General features: G+C 42.3%; 1 protein-coding gene and 2 long non-coding RNA genes across 9 annotated transcripts in view; 1 reads left to right on the plus strand and 2 right to left on the minus strand.

Annotated features, from left to right (window-relative positions):
* Positions 1 to 411: 411 nt before the first annotated feature.
* Positions 412 to 5,124, minus strand: LOC127925393 (uncharacterized). Its single transcript, XR_008120749.1, has 7 exons — positions 5,058 to 5,124; positions 4,873 to 4,965; positions 4,667 to 4,771; positions 3,214 to 3,322; positions 2,506 to 2,582; positions 885 to 1,051; positions 412 to 634 (listed from the first exon to the last, which is right to left on the minus strand). It is a non-coding gene; the product is annotated as an uncharacterized LOC127925393 (long non-coding RNA).
* A 2,679-nt stretch (positions 5,125 to 7,803) lies between these two features.
* Positions 7,804 to 18,622, plus strand: part of isy1 (ISY1 splicing factor homolog) — a 31,145-nt gene continuing 20,326 nt past the window's right edge. Inside the window, exon 1 of the mRNA XM_052510266.1 lies at positions 7,804 to 7,822. Coding sequence (XP_052366226.1) covers positions 7,821 to 7,822 — 2 coding nt within the window. The 5' untranslated portion in view covers positions 7,804 to 7,820. The remainder of the gene's footprint in view (positions 7,823 to 18,622) is intronic.
* LOC127925392 (uncharacterized) lies at positions 7,830 to 13,644 on the minus strand. 7 transcript variants are annotated; one of them, XR_008120748.1, is made up of 5 exons: positions 12,718 to 13,644; positions 12,244 to 12,531; positions 12,148 to 12,211; positions 12,020 to 12,083; positions 11,860 to 11,955 (listed from the first exon to the last, which is right to left on the minus strand). It is a non-coding gene; the product is annotated as an uncharacterized LOC127925392 (long non-coding RNA). The 7 variants fall into 7 exon arrangements; XR_008120745.1 differs by lacking the exon at positions 11,860 to 11,955 and adding an exon at positions 7,830 to 11,796 and having other exon boundaries at positions 12,020 to 12,211; XR_008120744.1 differs by having other exon boundaries at positions 11,846 to 11,923; positions 12,020 to 12,211.

Consider the following 18,622-nt stretch of genomic DNA (forward strand, 5'->3'; position numbering starts at 1 on the left):
TCAGTGAATATGACCTGGTCTATTAAACCCTCAGTGAATATGACCTGGTCTATTAAACCCTCAGTGAATATGACCTGGTCTATTAAACCCCTCAGTGAATATGACCTGGTCTATTAAAACCCTCAGTGAATATGACCTGGTCTATTAAACCCTCAGTGAATATGACCTGGTCTATTAAACCCTCAGTGAATATGACCTGGTCTATTAAACCCTCAGTGAATATGACCTGGTCTATTAAACCACTCAGTGGATATGACCTGGTCTATTAAACCCCTCAGTGAATATGACCTGGTCTATTAAACCACTCAGTGAATATGACCTGGTCTATTAAACCCTCAGTGAATATGACCTGGTCTATTAAACCACTCAGTGAATATGACCTGGTCTATTAAACCACTCAGTGAATATGACCTGGTCTATTAAACCACTCAGTGGATATGAATATGACCTGGTCTATTAAACCACTCAGTGGATATGACCTGGTCTATTAAACCCCTCAGTGAATATGACCTGGTCTATTAAACCCCTCCGTGAATATGACCTGGTCTATTAAACCCCTCAGTGAATATGACCTGGTCTATTAAACCCCTCAGTGGATATGACCTGGTCTATTAAACCCCTCAGTGAATATGACCTGGTCTATTAAACCCTCAGTGAATATGACCTGTCTATTAAACCCCTCAGTGAATATGACCTGGTCTATTAAACTCCTCAGTGAATATGACCTGGTCTATTAAACCCCTCAGTGAATATGACCTGGTCTATTAAACCCTCAGTGAATATGACCTGGTCTATTAAACCCCTCAGTGAATATGACCTGGTCTATTAAACCCTCATTGAATATGACCTGGTCTATTAAACCACTCAGTGGATATGAATATGACCTGGTCTATTAAACCCCTCAGTGAATATGACCTGGTCTATTAAACCCCTCAGTGAATATGACCTGGTCTATTAAACCCCTCAGTGGATATGAATATGACCTGGTCTATTAAACCCCTCAGTGGATATGAATATGACCTGGTCTATTAAACCACTCAGTGAATATGACCTGGTCTATTAAACCACTCAGTGGATATGAATATGACCTGGTCTATTAAACCACTCAGTGAATATGACCTGGTCTATTAAACCCCTCAGTGGATATGACCTTGTCTATTAAACCACTCAGTGAATATGACCTGGTCTATTAAACCACTCAGTGGATATGAATATGACCTGGTCTATTAAACCACTCAGTGGATATGAATATGACCTGGTCTATTAAACCACTCAGTGGATATGACCTGGTCTATTAAACCCCTCAGTGAATATGGCCTGGTCTATTAAACCACTCAGTGGATATGAATATGACCTGGTCTATTAAACCACTCAGTGAATATGACCTGGTCTATTAAACCCTCAGTGGATATGACCTTGTCTATTAAACCACTCAGTGAATATGACCTGGTCTATTAAACCACTCAGTGGATATGAATATGACCTGGTCTATTAAACCACTCAGTGAATATGACCTGGTCTATTAAACCCCTCAGTGGATATGACCTGGTCTATTAAACCCTCAGTGAATATGACCTGGTCTATTAAACCCTCAGTGGATATGACCTGGTCTATTAAACCCTCAGTGAATATGACCTGGTCTATTAAACCCCTCAGTGGATATGACCTGGTCTATTAAACCCTCAGTGAATATGACCTGGTCTATTAAACCCTCAGTGAATATGACCTGGTCTATTAAACCCCTCAGTGAATATGACCTGGTCTATTAAACCTCAGTGAATATGACCTGGTCTATTAAACCCTCAGTGGATATGACCTGGTCTATTAAACCCTCAGTGGATATGACCTGGTCTATTAAACCCTCAGTGGATATGACCTGGTCTATTAAACCCCTCAGTGGATATGACCTGGTCTATTAAACCCTCAGTGGATATGACCTGGTCTATTAAACCCTCAGTGGATATGACCTGGTCTATTAAACCACTCAGTGGATATGACCTGGTCTATTAAACCACTCAGTGGATATGACCTGTCTATTAAACCACTCAGTGGATATGACCTGGTCTATTTCAGTGGATATGACCTGGTCTATTAAACCCTCAGTGAATATGACCTGGTCTATTAAACCCTCAGTGAATATGACCTGGTCTATTAAACCCTCAGTGAATATGACCTGGTCTATTAAACCCTCAGTGAATATGACCTGGTCTATTAAACCCTCAGTGAATATGACCTGGTCTATTAAACCCCTCAGTGAATATGACCTGGTCTATTAAACCCTCAGTGAATATGACCTGGTCTATTAAACCCTCAGTGAATATGACCTGGTCTATTAAACCCTCAGTGAATATGACCTGGTCTATTAAACCCTCAGTGAATATGACCTGGTCTATTAAACCCTCAGTGAATATGACCTGGTCTATTAAACCCCTCAGTGAATATGACCTGGTCTATTAAACCCTCAGTGAATATGACCTGGTCTATTAAACCCTCAGTGAATATGACCTGGTCTATTAAACCCCTCAGTGAATATGACCTGGTCTATTAAACCCCTCAGTGAATATGACCTGGTCTATTAAACCCTCAGTGAATATGACCTGGTCTATTAAACCCTCAGTGAATATGACCTGGTCTATTAAACCCTCAGTGAATATGACCTGGTCTATTAAACCCTCAGTGAATATGACCTGGTCTATTAAACCCCTCAGTGAATATGACCTGGTCTATTAAACCCCCTCAGTGGATATGACCTGGTCTATTAAACCCCTCAGTGAATATGACCTGGTCTATTAAACCACTCAGTGGATATGAATATGACCTGGTCTATTAAACCCCTCAGTGGATATGACCTGGTCTATTAAACCCTCAGTGAATATGAATATGACCTGGTCTATTAAACCCCTCAGTGAATATGACCTGGTCTATTAAACCCTCAGTGAATATGAATATGACCTGGTCTATTAAACCCTCAGTGAATATGACCTGGTCTATTAAACCCTCAGTGGATATGACCTGGTCTATTAAACCCTCAGTGAATATGAATATGACCTGGTCTATTAAACCCTCAGTGGATATGACCTGGTCTATTAAACCCTCAGTGGATATGACCTGGTCTATTAAACCCCTCAGTGAATATGACCTGGTCTATTAAACCCTCAGTGAATATGACCTGGTCTATTAAACCCTCAGTGGATATGACCTGGTCTATTAAACCCTCAGTGGATATGACCTGGTCTATTAAACCACTCAGTGAATATGACCTGGTCTATTAAACCCCTCAGTGAATATGACCTGGTCTATTAAACCCCTCAGTGGATATGACCTGGTCTATTAAACCCTCAGTGGATATGACCTGGTCTATTAAACCCCTCAGTGGATATGACCTGGTCTATTAAACCCTCAGTGGATATGACCTGGTCTATTAAACCCCCTCAGTGGATATGACCTGGTCTATTAAACCCCTCAGTGGATATGACCTGGTCTATTAAACCCTCAGTGGATATGACCTGGTCTATTAAACCACTCAGTGGATATGACCTGGTCTATTAAACCACTCAGTGGATATGACCTGGTCTATTAAACCACTCAGTGGATATGACCTGGTCTATTAAACCACTCAGTGGATATGACCTGGTCTATTAAACCACTCAGTGGATATGACCTGGTCTATTAAACCCTCAGTGGATATGACCTGGTCTATTAAACCCTCAGTGAATATGACCTGGTCTATTAAACCCTCAGTGAATATGACCTGGTCTATTAAACCCCTCAGTGAATATGACCTGGTCTATTAAACCCTCAGTGAATATGACCTGGTCTATTAAACCCTCAGTGAATATGACCTGGTCTATTAAACCCTCAGTGAATATGACCTGGTCTATTAAACCCTCAGTGAATATGACCTGGTCTATTAAACCCCTCAGTGAATATGACCTGGTCTATTAAACCCTCAGTGAATATGACCTGGTCTATTAAACCCTCAGTGAATATGACCTGGTCTATTAAACCCTCAGTGAATATGACCTGGTCTATTAAACCCTCAGTGAATATGACCTGGTCTATTAAACCCTCAGTGAATATGACCTGGTCTATTAAACCCTCAGTGAATATGACCTGGTCTATTAAACCCCTCAGTGAATATGACCTGGTCTATTAAACCCTCAGTGAATATGACCTGGTCTATTAAACCCTCAGTGAATATGACCTGGTCTATTAAACCCCTCAGTGAATATGACCTGGTCTATTAAACCCTCAGTGGATATGACCTGGTCTATTAACCCCTCAGTGGATATGACCTGGTCTATTAAACCCCTCAGTGAATATGACCTGGTCTATTAAACCACTCAGTGGATATGAATATGACCTGGTCTATTAAACCCCTCAGTGGATATGACCTGGTCTATTAAACCCTCAGTGAATATGACCTGGTCTATTAAACCCTCAGTGAATATGACCTGGTCTATTAAACCCCTCAGTGAATATGACCTGGTCTATTAAACCCTCAGTGGATATGACCTGGTCTATTAAACCCTCAGTGAATATGAATTATCAGTGAATATGACCTGGTCTATTAAACCCCTCAGTGGATATGAATATGACCTGGTCTATTAAACCCCTCAGTGGATATGACCTGGTCTATTAAACCCTCAGTGAATATGAATATGACCTGGTCTATTAAACCCCTCAGTGAATATGAATATGACCTGGTCTATTAAACCCCTCAGTGAATATGACCTGGTCTATTAAACCCCTCAGTGAATATGAATATGACCTGGTCTGATTATTAAACCCCTCAGTGAATATGACCTGGTCTATTAACCCCTCAGTGAATATGAATATGACCTGGTCTATTAAACCCTCAGTGAATATGACCTGGTCTATTAAACCCCTCAGTGAATATGACCTGGTCTATTAAACCCCTCAGTGAATATGACCTGGTCTATTAAACCCCTCAGTGGATATGACCTGGTCTATTAAACCACTCAGTGAATATGACCTGGTCTATTAAACCCCTCAGTGAATATGACCTGGTCTATTAAACCCTCAGTGGATATGACCTGGTCTATTAAACCCCTCAGTGGATATGACCTGGTCTATTAAACCACTCAGTGAATATGACCTGGTGATTAAATTCAGTTCTGAGGACAGTGAATCTGCAGCCCTGATGACCATTCAACCATCACCTCAGTGGATATGAATCACCTGACCTGCTGGACCACAGATCATACCTAGATTACACATCTCTATAGTACCAGATAGACCTAGACTACTACACATCTCTATAGTACCAGATAGACCAGACTTCACATCTCTATAGTACCACAGATCATACCTAGACTACTACACATCTCAGTACCAGATAGACCTAGACTACTACACATCTCTATAGTACCAGATAGACCTAGACTACTACACATCTCTATAGTACCACAGATCATACCTAGACTACTACACATCTCTATAGTACCAGATAGACCTAGACTACTACACATCTCTATAGTACCAGATAGACCCAGACTACTACACATCTCTATAGTACCAGATAGACCTAGACTACTACACATCTCTATAGTACCAGATAGACCCAGACTACTACACATCTCTATAGTACCAGATAGACCCAGACTACTACACATCTCTATAGTACCAGATAGACCCAGACTACTACACATCTCTATAGTACCAGATAGACCCAGACTACTACACATCTCTATAGTACCAGATAGACCCAGACTACTACACATCTCTATAGTACCAGATAGACCCAGACTACTACACATCTCTATAGTACCAGATAGACCCAGACTACTACACATCTCTATAGTACCAGATAGACCTAGACTACTACACATCTCTATAGTACCAGATAGACCTAGACTACTACACATCTCTATAGTACCAGATAGACCTAGACTACTACACATCTCTATAGTACCAGATAGACCTAGACTACTACACATCTCTATAGTACCAGATAGACCTAGACTACTACACATCTCTATAGTACCAGATAGACCTAGACTACTACACATCTCTATAGTACCAGATAGACCTAGACTACTACACATCTCTATAGTACCAGATAGACCTAGACTACTATACATCTCTATAGTACCAGATAGACCCAGACTACTACACATCTCTATAGTACCAGATAGACCTAGACTACTACACATCTCTATAGTACCAGATAGACCTAGACTACTATACATCTCTATAGTACCAGATAGACCTAGACTACTACACATCTCTATAGTACCACAGATAGACCCAGACTACTACACATCTCTATAGTACCAGATAGACCTAGACTACTACACATCTCTATAGTACCAGATAGACCTAGACTACTACACATCTCTATAGTACCAGATAGACCTAGACTACTACACATCTCTATAGTACCAGATAGACCCAGACTACTAGACTACTACACATCTCTATAGTACCAGATAGATAGACTACTACACATCTCTATAGTACCAGATAGACACTACTACACATCTCTATAGTACCAGATAGATAGACTACTACACATCTCTATAGTACCAGATAGACCTAGACTACTACACATCTCTATAGTACCAGATAGACCTAGACTACTACACATCTCTATAGTACCAGATAGACCCAGACTACTACACATCTCTATAGTACCAGATAGACCTAGACTACTACACATCTCTATAGTACCAGATAGACCTAGACTACTACACATCTCTATAGTACCAGATAGACCTAGACTACTACACATCTCTATAGTACCAGATAGACTTAGACTACTACACATCTCTATAGTACCAGATAGACCTAGACTACTACACATCTCTATAGTACCAGATAGACCTAGACTACTACACATCTCTATAGTACCAGATAGACCCAGACTACTACACATCTCTATAGTACCAGATAGACCTAGACTACTACACATCTCTATAGTACCAGATAGACCTAGACTACTACACACCTCTATAGTACCAGATATAGTATCTCTATAGTACCAGATAGACCTAGACTACTACACATCTCTATAGTACCAGATAGACCTAGACTACTACACATCTCTATAGTACCAGATAGACCTAGACTACTACACATCTCTATAGTACCAGATAGACCTAGACTACTACACATCTCTATAGTACCAGATAGACCTAGACTACTACACATCTCTATAGTACCAGATAGACCTAGACTACTACTACACCTCTATAGTACCAGATAGACCTAGACTACTACACATCTCTATAGTACCAGATAGACCTAGACTACTACACATCTCTATAGTACCAGATAGACCCAGACTACTACACATCTCTATAGTACCAGATAGACCTAGACTACTACACATCTCTATAGTACCAGATAGACCCAGACTACTACACATCTCTATAGTACCAGATAGACCTAGACTACTACACATCTCTATAGTACCACAGATACACCTCGACTACCGCAGTCTTTTTTATGGTACATTTTCTTTTATAGCTGGCCGCTAGGGGGCGTTAACATTGCCTATGGCGGTGGTCACCAACCAAGCGCAGACAATTATTTCAGATCCCTCCTATGTGCTTTACTTGTTTTCAGTCACCCGTTTGGCCGATGGTGTTATGGACTCTTTTCGCACAAGTTAAAAACCCTGTTATCGTTTGTTTTGGCATTTAGGTGCAAAAATGAACTCTCTGAGCACTTCTATAATGGGCAAATATGTATGGAAAGTTTCTTTCAAATAGAAAGGTGTGCTGTCAGCGATTGGGTTCAAATGGATTGATCATTTGTTGTTTTCTTTCTAATAGGCTCGTAATGCAGAGAAGGCCATGTAAGTATATGCTTGCCTTATATTGTGATTATATTGAGCCATAGGCCCACTGTCATAAATTAATGTGAGAGAATAGTCCACGTGGTGTCTCTGTCATGTAGCCACTGAACATGTCACTCACTATGTTATGCTCTGGTGTCTAACTGATACAGTGTTTTCTATTCACGCCGGCTGTCGACTAATCAGCTGGTTACAGGCTCATTTTCAACCAAGCTACGTTTTCCATTTTATATTAACTAGGCTACTTTTCTTTTAAAAGTTTCAATTCGCTAGTCTGTCGAGTCCTTTCCTGCGAGAATGAACAATATGCATCTCCAGGTGATCTATTGATAGGACAGTCAGTCACAAAGCCAGCGATAATGGAATAACAGCAGAGAGGAAGAGGCGACGCGACAGGTTTCACTCTCGACAAAATCTGTCCAAAATAAGCCCTATGCATTTCTATGGACTTAATTTGGTCTCCTGCCTTCCCGCCTTTGGGACAACGACAACAACTCCCATTGTAAGGGTGGAGAAGTGAGCATCTCATTATATACACATCTCTAGTTGCAGTTGAATTTCTTTACACCAAGGAGGAAGAGAGAGCATGATGCTCCTGAATTTGCATGTCCCATATAATGTAAGTGGTAATGATGAGTCAATCCCCTTAGACTAATTATTGTTTTTTGACACACTCATTTTATTTTTTTGTGTTTCACATAGCCAGCCACTCGAAGTCATGGCGACAGTAGGTTATTTACTGTGCTTTGATTGACAACAATTAGGGGTCGACCGATTAATCGGAATGGCCGATTTCAAGTTTTCATAACAATCTGTAATCGGCATTTTTGGACACCGATCATGTCGATTATATTGCACTCCACGAGGTGACTGCATGGCAGGCTGACTACCTGTTATGTGACTGCAGCAAGGAGCCACGGTAAGGTGCTAGCTAGCATTTAACGTATCTTATAAAAAAAACAATCAATCTTAACATAATTACTAGTTAACGGTTGATAATATGGTCGATGATATTACTAGTTTATCTAGCTTGTCCTGCGTTGCATATAATCTATGCGGTGCCTGTTAATTTACCATTGAATCATAGACTACTTCGCCAAACGGTTATTTAACAAGCGCATTCGCGAAAAAAAGCAGTTGTTGCACCAATGTGTACCTAACCATATACATCAACGCCTTTCTTAAAATCAATACACAAGTATATATTTTTAAACCTGCATATTTAGTTAATATTGCCTGTTAACATTAATTTATTTTAACTAGGGAAATTGTGTCACTTCTCTTACGTTCTGTGCAACAGAGTCAGGCTATATGCAGCAGTTTGGGCCTCCTGGCTCGTTGTGAACTGTGTGAAGACCAACTTCGTCAAACGGGGGATGACTTAACAAAAGCGCATTTACGAAAAAAGCACAATCGTTGTACGAATGTACCTAACCATAAACATCAATGTCTTTCTTAAAATCAATACACAGAAGTATATTTTTTAAACCTGCATATTTAGTTAAAAGTTTAGCAGGCAATATTAACTAGGGAAATTGTCTCTTCTCTTGTGTTCATTGCATGCAGAGTCAGGGTATATGCAACAGTTTGGGCCGCCTGGCTCATTGCAAACTAATTTGCCAGAATTTTACGTAATTATGACATAACATTGAAGGTTGTGCAATGTAACAGGAATATTTAGACTTATGGATGCCGCCCGTTAGATAACATACAGAACGGTTCCGTATTTCACTGAAAAAGTAAACGTTTTGTTTTCGAAATGATAGTTTCCGGATTTTACCATATTAATGACCTAAGGCTTGTATTTCTGTGTGTTATTATGTTATAATTAAGTCTATGATTTGATAGAGCAGTCTGACTGTGAGCAGACAAGTATCTAAGTATATGACTGAGCGGTGGTAGGCAGAAGCAGGCACGTAAGCATTCATTCAAACAGCACTTACGTGCGTTTGCCAGCAGCTCTTCGCTGTGCTTCAAGCATTGAGCTGTTTATGACTTCAAGCCTATCAACTCCTGAGATTAGGCTGGTGTAACCGATGTGTAATGGCTAGCTAGTTAGCGGTGGTGCGCGCTGATAGCTTTTCAATCGGTGACGTCACTCGCTCTGAGCCTTGGAGTGGTTGTTCCCCTTGTTCTGCAAGGGCCACGGCTTTTGTGGAGAGATGTGTAACGATGCTTCGATGGTGGCTGTTGTCGATGTGTTCCTGGTTCGAGCCCAGGGAGGAGCGAGGAGAGGGACGGAAGCTATGCTGTTACACAATACTAAAGTGCCGATAAGAACATCCAATAGTCAAAGGTATATGAAATACAAAATGATATAGAGAGAAATAGTCCTATAATAACTACAACCTAAAACTTGTTACCAGGGAATATTGAAGACTCATGTTAAAAGGAACCACCATCTTTCATATGTTCTCATGTTCTGAGCAAGGAACTGAAACGTTAGCTTTCTTACATGGCACATATTGCACTTTTACTTTCTTCTCCAACACTTTGTTTTTGCATTATTTAAACCAAATTGAACATGTTTCATTATTTATTTGAGGCTAAATTGATTTTATTGATGTATTATATTAAGTTCATTCAGTATTGTTGTAATTGTCATTACAAAGAAAGAAAGAAAAATGGCCTGTTTTCATTGGTATCGGCATTGACCTCTAAACTGAACAGCAAGTGCTGACTAGTTTATATAGAAGGTGTTAACCTGACTGAATAAAGTCTCTATGGGGCGGTAGGTAGCCTAGTGGTTAGAGCGCTGGGCCAGTAACCGAAAGGTTGCTAGATCGAATCCCCGAGCCGACAAGGTTAAAAATCTGGTGTTCTGCCCCTGAACAAGGCAGTTGACCCACTTCCTGGGTGTCTTCCTAGGCTGTCATTGTAATTAAGAATGTGTTCTTATTAACTGACTTGCCTAGTTAAAAATAAATAAAATATCCCTTTGCCATTCTTAAATCATGCCATGTGGTTGTACAGTGCTTTCGGGAAGTATTCAGACCCCTTGACTTTTTCCACATTTTGTTACATTACAGCCTTATCCTAAAATGTATGAAATAAATAACATCCTCATCAATCTACACACAATGCCCCATGATGACAAAGTGAAAACGGGTTTTTAGAACATTTTGCAAAACTATTACAAATAAAAAAACTGATACCTTATTTCCATAAGTATTCAGACCCTTTGCTATGAGAACTTGAAATTATGCTCCGGTGCATTCTGTTTCCATTGATCATCCTTGATGTTTACACAACTTGATTGGAGTCACCTGTGGTAAATTCAGTTGATAGGACATGATTTGGAAAGACGCACTTGTCTATATAATGTCCCAAAGTTGACAGTGCATGTCAGAGCAAAAACCAAGCCATGAGGTCAAAGGAATTGTCTGTAGAGCTCCGAGACAGGATTGTGCCGAGGCACAGATCCTGGGAAGGGTACCAAAACATTTCTGCAGCATTAAAGGTCCCCAAGAACACAGTGGCCTCCATCATTCTGAAGTGGAAGAAGTTTCAAACCACCGAGACTCTTCCTAGAGCTGGCCGCACAGCCAAACTAAGCAATTGGGGGGAGAAGGGCCTTACTCAGGGAGGTGACCAAGAACCCTATGGCCACTGACAGAGCTCCAGAGTTCCTCTGTGGAGATGGAAGAACCTTCCAGAAGGACAACCATCTCTGCAGCACTCTACCAATCAGGCCTTTATGGTAGTGACCAGAGGGAAGCCACTCCTCAGTAAAAGGCACCTAAAGGACTCTAACCATGAGAAACAAGGTTATCTTGTCTGATGCATAGTCACTGTACCTCTACCTACATGTACATATTACCTCGACTAACCGGTACCCCCTGTACATAGTCACTGTACCTCTACCTACATGTACATATTACCTCGACTAACCGGTACCCCCTGTATATAGTCACTGTACCTCTACCTACATGTACATATTACCTCGACTAACCGGTACCCCCTGTACATATTACCTCGACTAACCGGTACCCCTGTATATATTACCTCGACTAACCGGTACCCCCTGTATATATTACCTCGACTAACCGGTACCCCCTGTACATATTACCTCGACTAACCGGTACCCCCTGTATATATTACCTCGACTAACCGGTACCCCCTGTATATATTACCTCGACTAACCGGTACACCCTGTATATATTACCTCGACTAACCGGTACACCCTGTATATATTACCTCGACTAACCGGTACCCCCTGTACATATTACCTCGACTAACCGGTACCCCCTGTACATATTACCTCGACTAACCGGTACCCCCTGTATATATTACCTCGACTAACCGGTACCCCCTGTATATATTACCTCGACTAACCGGTACCCCCTGTACATATTACCTCGACTAACCGGTACCCCCTGTACATATTACCTCGACTAACCGGTACCCCCTGTATATATTACCTCGACTAACCGGTACCCCCTGTACATATTACCTCGACTAACCGGTACCCCCTGTACATATTACCTCGACTAACCGGTACCCCCTGTACATATTACCTCGACTAACCGGTACCCCCTGTACATATTACCTCGACTAACCGGTACCCCCTGTACATATTACCTCGACTAACCGGTACCCCCTGTACATATTACCTCGACTAACCGGTACCCCCTGTACATATTACCTCGACTAACCGGTACCCCCTGTACATATTACCTCGACTAACCGGTACCCCCTGTACATATTACCTCGACTAACCGGTACCCCTGTACATATTACCTCGACTAACCGGTACCCCTGTACATATTACCTCGACTAACCGGTACCCCTGTACATATTACCTCGACTAACCGGTACCCCTGTACATATTACCTCGACTAACCGGTACCCCTGTACAAATTACCTCGACTAACCGGTACCCCTGTACATATTACCTCGACTAACCGGTACCCCCTGTACATATTACCTCGACTAACCGGTACCCCCTGTACATATTACCTCGACTAACCGGTACCCCCTGTACATATTACCTCGACTAACCGGTACCCCCTGTACATATTACCTCGACTAACCGGTACCCCCTGTATATGGCCACTATTGATATTTCTTGCTGCTCTTTAATTATTTGTTACTGTTATTGAACATTTTTTTCTTAACTGCAAGTTAAGTAAGAATTTCACTGTAAGGTCTACTTACACCTGTTGTTTTCGACGCATGTGACAAATACAATTTTAATTTGATGAAACTAAGATTGAACTCTTTGGCCTGAAATGCCAGGTGTCACGTCTGGAGGAGACCTGGCACCATCCCGGGGCGGCAGCGTAGCCTAGTGGTTAGCGTTGGACTAGTAACCGGAAGGTTGTGAGTTCAAACCCCTGAGCTGACAAGGTACAAATCTGTCGTTCTGCCCCTGAACAGGCAGTTAACCCACTGTTCCCAGGCCGTCATTGAAAATAAGAATATGTTCTTAACTGACTTGCCTGGTTAAATAAAGGTAAAATTAAAAAATCCCTACGGTGAAGCATGGTGGTGGCAGCATCATGCTGTGGGGATGTTTTTCAGCGGCAGGGACTGGGAGACCAGTCGGGGATGAGGCAAAGGTGAACGGAGCAAAGTACAGAGAGATCCTTGATGAACACCTGCTCCAGAGCACTCAGGACCTCAGACTGGGACGAAGGTTCACCTTCCAACAGGGCAACGACCCTAAGCACAGAGCCAAGACAACGCAGGATGGTCTTCGGGACAAGTCTCTGAATGTCCTTGAGTGGCCCAGCCAGAGCCCGGACTTGAACCCGATCGAACATCTCTAGAGAGACCTAAAAATAGATTTGCAGCAACACTCCCCATCCAACCTGACAGAGTTTGAGGATCTGCAGAGAAGAATGGGAGAAACTCCCCAAATACAGGTGTGCCAACCTTGTATGGTTATACCCACGAAGACTCGAGGCTGTAATCGCTGCCAAAGGTGCTTCAACAAAATACTGAGTTTTTTAGATATACATTTGCCCAAATTTATAAAAACCTGTTTTTTCAATCAAATCAAGAAGTATTTGTCACATGTAGAGCTTACTGTGAAATGCTTACTTACAAGCCCTTAACCAACAGTGCAGTTCAAGAAGAGTTAAGAAAATATTTACAAAAAAATAAAGTAACATAACGAGGCTGTATACAGGGGGTACCGGTACCGAGTCAATGTGAGGGGGTGTAGGTTATATACAGGGGGTACCGGTACCGAGTCAATGTGAGGGGGTGTAGGTTATATACAGGGGGTACCGGTACCGAGTCAATGTGAGGGGGTGTAGGTTATATACAGGGGGTACCGGTACCGAGTCAATGTGAGTCTTGTTTTCAGATTAGCCTTGTTAAAATCCCCAGCTACAATGAATGCAGCCTCCGGATAAATGGATTCCAGTTTGCAAAGAGTCAAATAAAGTTTGTTCAGAGCCATCGATGTGTCTGCTTGGGGGGGAATATATACGGCTGTGATTATAATCGAAGAGAATTCTCTTGGTAGATAATGCGGTCAACATTTGATTGTGAGGAATTCTAAATCAGGTGAACAGAAGGATTTGAGTTCCTGTATGTTTCTTTGATCACACCACGTCTCGTTAGCCATAAGGCGTACGCCCTCGCCCCTCTTCTTACCAGAAAGATGTTTGTTTCTGTCGGCGCGATGCGTGGAGAAACCCGCTGGCTGCACCGCCTCCGATAGCGTCTCTCCGGTGAGCCATGTTTCCGTGAAGCAAAGAACGTTAGTCTCTGATGTCCCTCTGGAATGCTACCCTTGCTCGGATTTCATCAACCTTGTTGTCAAGAGACTGGACATTGGCGAGAAGAATGCTAGGGAGTGGTGCACGATGTGCCCGTCTCCGGAGTCTGACCAGAAGACCGCCTCGTTTCCCTCTTTTACGGAGTTGTTTTTTTTTGGGGTCGTCGGCTGGGATCCATGCCGTTGTCCTGGTTGAAAGGCAGAACACAGGATCCGCGTCGCGAAAATCATATTCTTGGTCGTACTGATGGTGAGTTGACGCTGATCTTATATTCAGTAGTTCTTCTCGACTGTATGTAATGAAACCTAAGATGACCTGTGGTACTAATGTAAGAAATAACACGTAAAAAAACAAAACTGCATAGTTTCCTAGGAACGCGAAGCGAGGCGGCCATCTCTGTCGGCGCCGGAAGTAAACAGGGAGTACAGGAGGGGACTAAAGTTCACACCCCTGTGTGGCCCCAGTTTTGAGGATCAGCGTGGCAGACGTGTTGTTGCCTACCCTTACCACCTGGGGTGGCTTGTCAGGAAGTCCAGGATCCAGTTGCTGAGGGAGGTGTTTAGTCCCAGAGTCCTGAGCTTAGTGATGAACTTCGTGGGCACTCTGGTGTTGAGCTGTAGTCAATGAACAGCATTCTCACATAGGTGTTCCCTTTGTCCAGGTGGGAAAGGGCAGTGCGGATTTGTGGATCTGTTGGGGCGGTATGCGATTTGGAGTGGGTTTAGGGTGTCCGGGAGGATGCTGTTAATGTGAGCCATAATCATTTAGGCAGGTTACGGTATTCATTTAGGCAGTTTACCTTCGCTTCCTTTGGCACAGGGACTATGCTGGTCTACTTGAAACATGTAAGGTATAACACTTGCCAGGCGGTCCATGCATGCTTTGAGTTCTAACCCTAACCCACGTCCTGGTAATCCAAGGATTTTGCTTTGTCGTTATGGGGTGTGTGTGTAATCATTTAGGCAGGTTACGGTATTCATTTAGGCAGTTTACCTTCGCTTCCTTTGGCACAGGGACTATGCTGGTCTACTTGAAACATGTAAGGTATAATACTTGCCAGGCGGTCCATGCATGCTTTGAGTTCTAACCCTAACCCACGTCCTGGTAATCCAAGGATTTTGCTTTGTCGTTATGGGGTGTGTGTGTATTGTGTGTCTATTGGTGAAGGGGGAAAAAACTTTAACAATTTTAGAAGAAGGCTGTAACAAAATGTGGGAAAAGTAAAGGGGGTTGAATACTTAACGAATCGCATCGGGACAAGTAAACCAAAATAATTCCTAGGTTTCCTTTCCTAGGATATTGGGGCTTGCCAGACAATGATTAGTCAGTGTAGCCCACCGAATCACAACGGTGAGAAAGCTGTTCATTTGGCTCCCTAATTTTCATAGGATACTGGTGGACTTTTTGGTGAACATCTGCAGATAAATTATGAAAATATTCTATGAAGATGGTGAATCATCACTGTTGGTAGTGGAGAGCCTCATTCTGGTCCAAATATTTCTGGTCCAAATATGATCGTTAGGGCCCTCACAGAATTCACACATTAAAACAGAATGAAACCATTTTCAGAAATGTATTGACCTTAGTAGGGAATCAACTGAATGTATTGAACACTTATTCATTTTCCCAAGTTTATCATAAGACATGAACCGAATGCTTCAGTGATTCGTATTTCCCGCAAATGTCTGAATAGGCAACCAGAATGCATTTATGTAGCTGTTAGCGATGATGCTAATGAAAACAGTCTTCTGGGAGAGGGAAAGGTTTTCCCAAAAACCTGAGCCTATGTTTACCTGGCAGAATGATATCATGATGATTTTCATCAACCAGTGGGTGTTTGTTTGGCAAACTCTACCATCACTCGTGAACTACAAAAACCCAGCAAAACGGCCTCTTGCTTGGTGTTCACTTGAATTAAAGGATAACTAAAACCACAAATACATTTCTCAGATTTTCCCACACCTCAAAAGTGTTCTCCTCATGTGGTTTAAGCATTGTTGTGGACTTAACATTCCATTTAGTTGTTTTTCTGTAAAAAACAAAATCATGCTGAAAACAAAAATTAATTTATTTTTCAAGATAATGTGGCCTATTTACTTAATTTCAAATTTATATAATTCATAATTTGAATAACAAACATCTTTGTGGCAATTCATATTTTGTTGTAAAACTGTGAAGAATATTTTAATTGCAAGAGAAGACAATTTAAATGTTAAAGGTTTACTGTTCTCTTACTTAGAAAATAATCCATCTTGTGCTCCAATATGGCGTAGTAGTCAGACGTCGTGTCGTGTCCCTTGTATATATCGTTTTTAATTTAAAAAAATTAATTGTATTTTTTTAACATATTTTTCTTCGCATATCTTTTAAAACATTTAGCTAAACCTCAACTTCTAAATACTCTCCTGCAACCCGCCTCACCCAATGTAGCTATTTTTTCTAAAGTATTTATATTTACTTCGGATCTGGAACCCCTAAACTGAAGCTAGCCAGCTAACTACCAGCTATCAGTCAGCAAACCATTGCGAGCGGTCTTCAGCTAACCGGTCATCAGCTAACCTTTAGCTCGGAAAGCTCTCGCCAGTTCGAACAACGTGACTCTAACCAGAGCATAACGGACCTATTATTGTTTTTTATCCCCGGATTCCCACCGCAAATGGAACATTTTCAGCTGGATCTTCACAACTAGCTATCTAGCTAACCGCAACCCCGGATGATTACTCCTGGCTAGCGTTTCCACCCACTTAGCCTGAAGCTAGCCCGGCCAGAGCTCCTGTGCTACCACTGAAGCATACTCCTGGGCTACAATATCCGGACCCACGACCGGTCTATCGATGTCACCGCATGAAGAGGAATAAACAGACTCACCCCATCGCGACGTCCCCCAAAGGCTAACTTTCTAGCCCTTGCTATCTCCTTGCTTGCTAATTCGGCCTGCTAACTGCTACCTTGTTTAGCCCCGGTCCGCTAACTGCTACCTTGTTTAACCCCGGCCTACTAACTGTTAGCTTGTTAGCACAGGCCTGCTAACCATCTAACCGTCTGAATCGCCGCGTCCCAAAAACTCACTGGACCCATATTTACTTTCTATCTCTTTTCGATTTTTAATTTGTTTATACCTTCCGGTAACCTGCCTCACCCAATGTGATACGGAATCGCTATTATTTAACATTTTTAGAACACACTCAAGAACCTCCAGAAGCTAACCAGCTAACTAGCTACAAGCTATTCAGTCATTGTTAGCGGCTTTTACCTTTTACCTTCAGCACAGCCAGACAGTTTTTTAAAAACCTGGATAACACTCGCCAGTCCAGCTTCCCTGCCCCATCCACCGCTGCCCCCTGGACACTGATCACTTGGCTACATAGCAGGACTGTCCATTAATCACGGTACTCCATTCTGCTTGTTTGTTTTATCTGTCGGCCCCAGCCGCACTCAGGCTCTGTGTGTAGTTAATCCGACCCTCCCTGCCTAGTCAACACCATTTTACCTGCTGTTGTTGTCTCACCTACTGTTTCAGCTACTGTTTTAGCTAGCTCTCCCAATTCAACACCTATGATTACTGTATGCCTCGCTGTATGTCTCTCTTAAATGTCAATATGCCTTGTATACTGTTGTTTAGGTTAGTTATCATTGTTTTAGTTTACAATGGAGCCCCAAGTTCCACTCTTCATACCCCTGATACCTCCTTTGTCCCACCCCCCACACATGCGGTGACCTCACCCATTACAACCAGCATGTACAGAGATACAACCTCTCTCATCATCACCCAGTGCCTGGGCTTACCTCCGCTGTACCCGCACCCCACCATACCCCTGTCTGCGCATTATGCCCTGAATATATTCTACCATGCCCAGAAATCTGCTCCTTTTATTCTCTGTCCCCAACGCTCTAGGTGACCAGGTTTGATAGCCTTTAGCCGCACCCTCATACTACTCCTCCTCCTCTGTTCCGCGGGTGATGTGGAGGTAAACCCAGGCCCTGCATGTCCCCAGGCACCCTCATTTGTTGACTTCTGTGATCGAAAAAGCCTTGGTTTCATGCATGTCAACATCAGAAGCCTCCTCCC

Source organism: Oncorhynchus keta, unplaced genomic scaffold (genome assembly GCF_023373465.1).
Source record: "Oncorhynchus keta strain PuntledgeMale-10-30-2019 unplaced genomic scaffold, Oket_V2 Un_contig_5523_pilon_pilon, whole genome shotgun sequence".
NCBI lineage: Eukaryota > Metazoa > Chordata > Actinopteri > Salmoniformes > Salmonidae > Oncorhynchus > Oncorhynchus keta.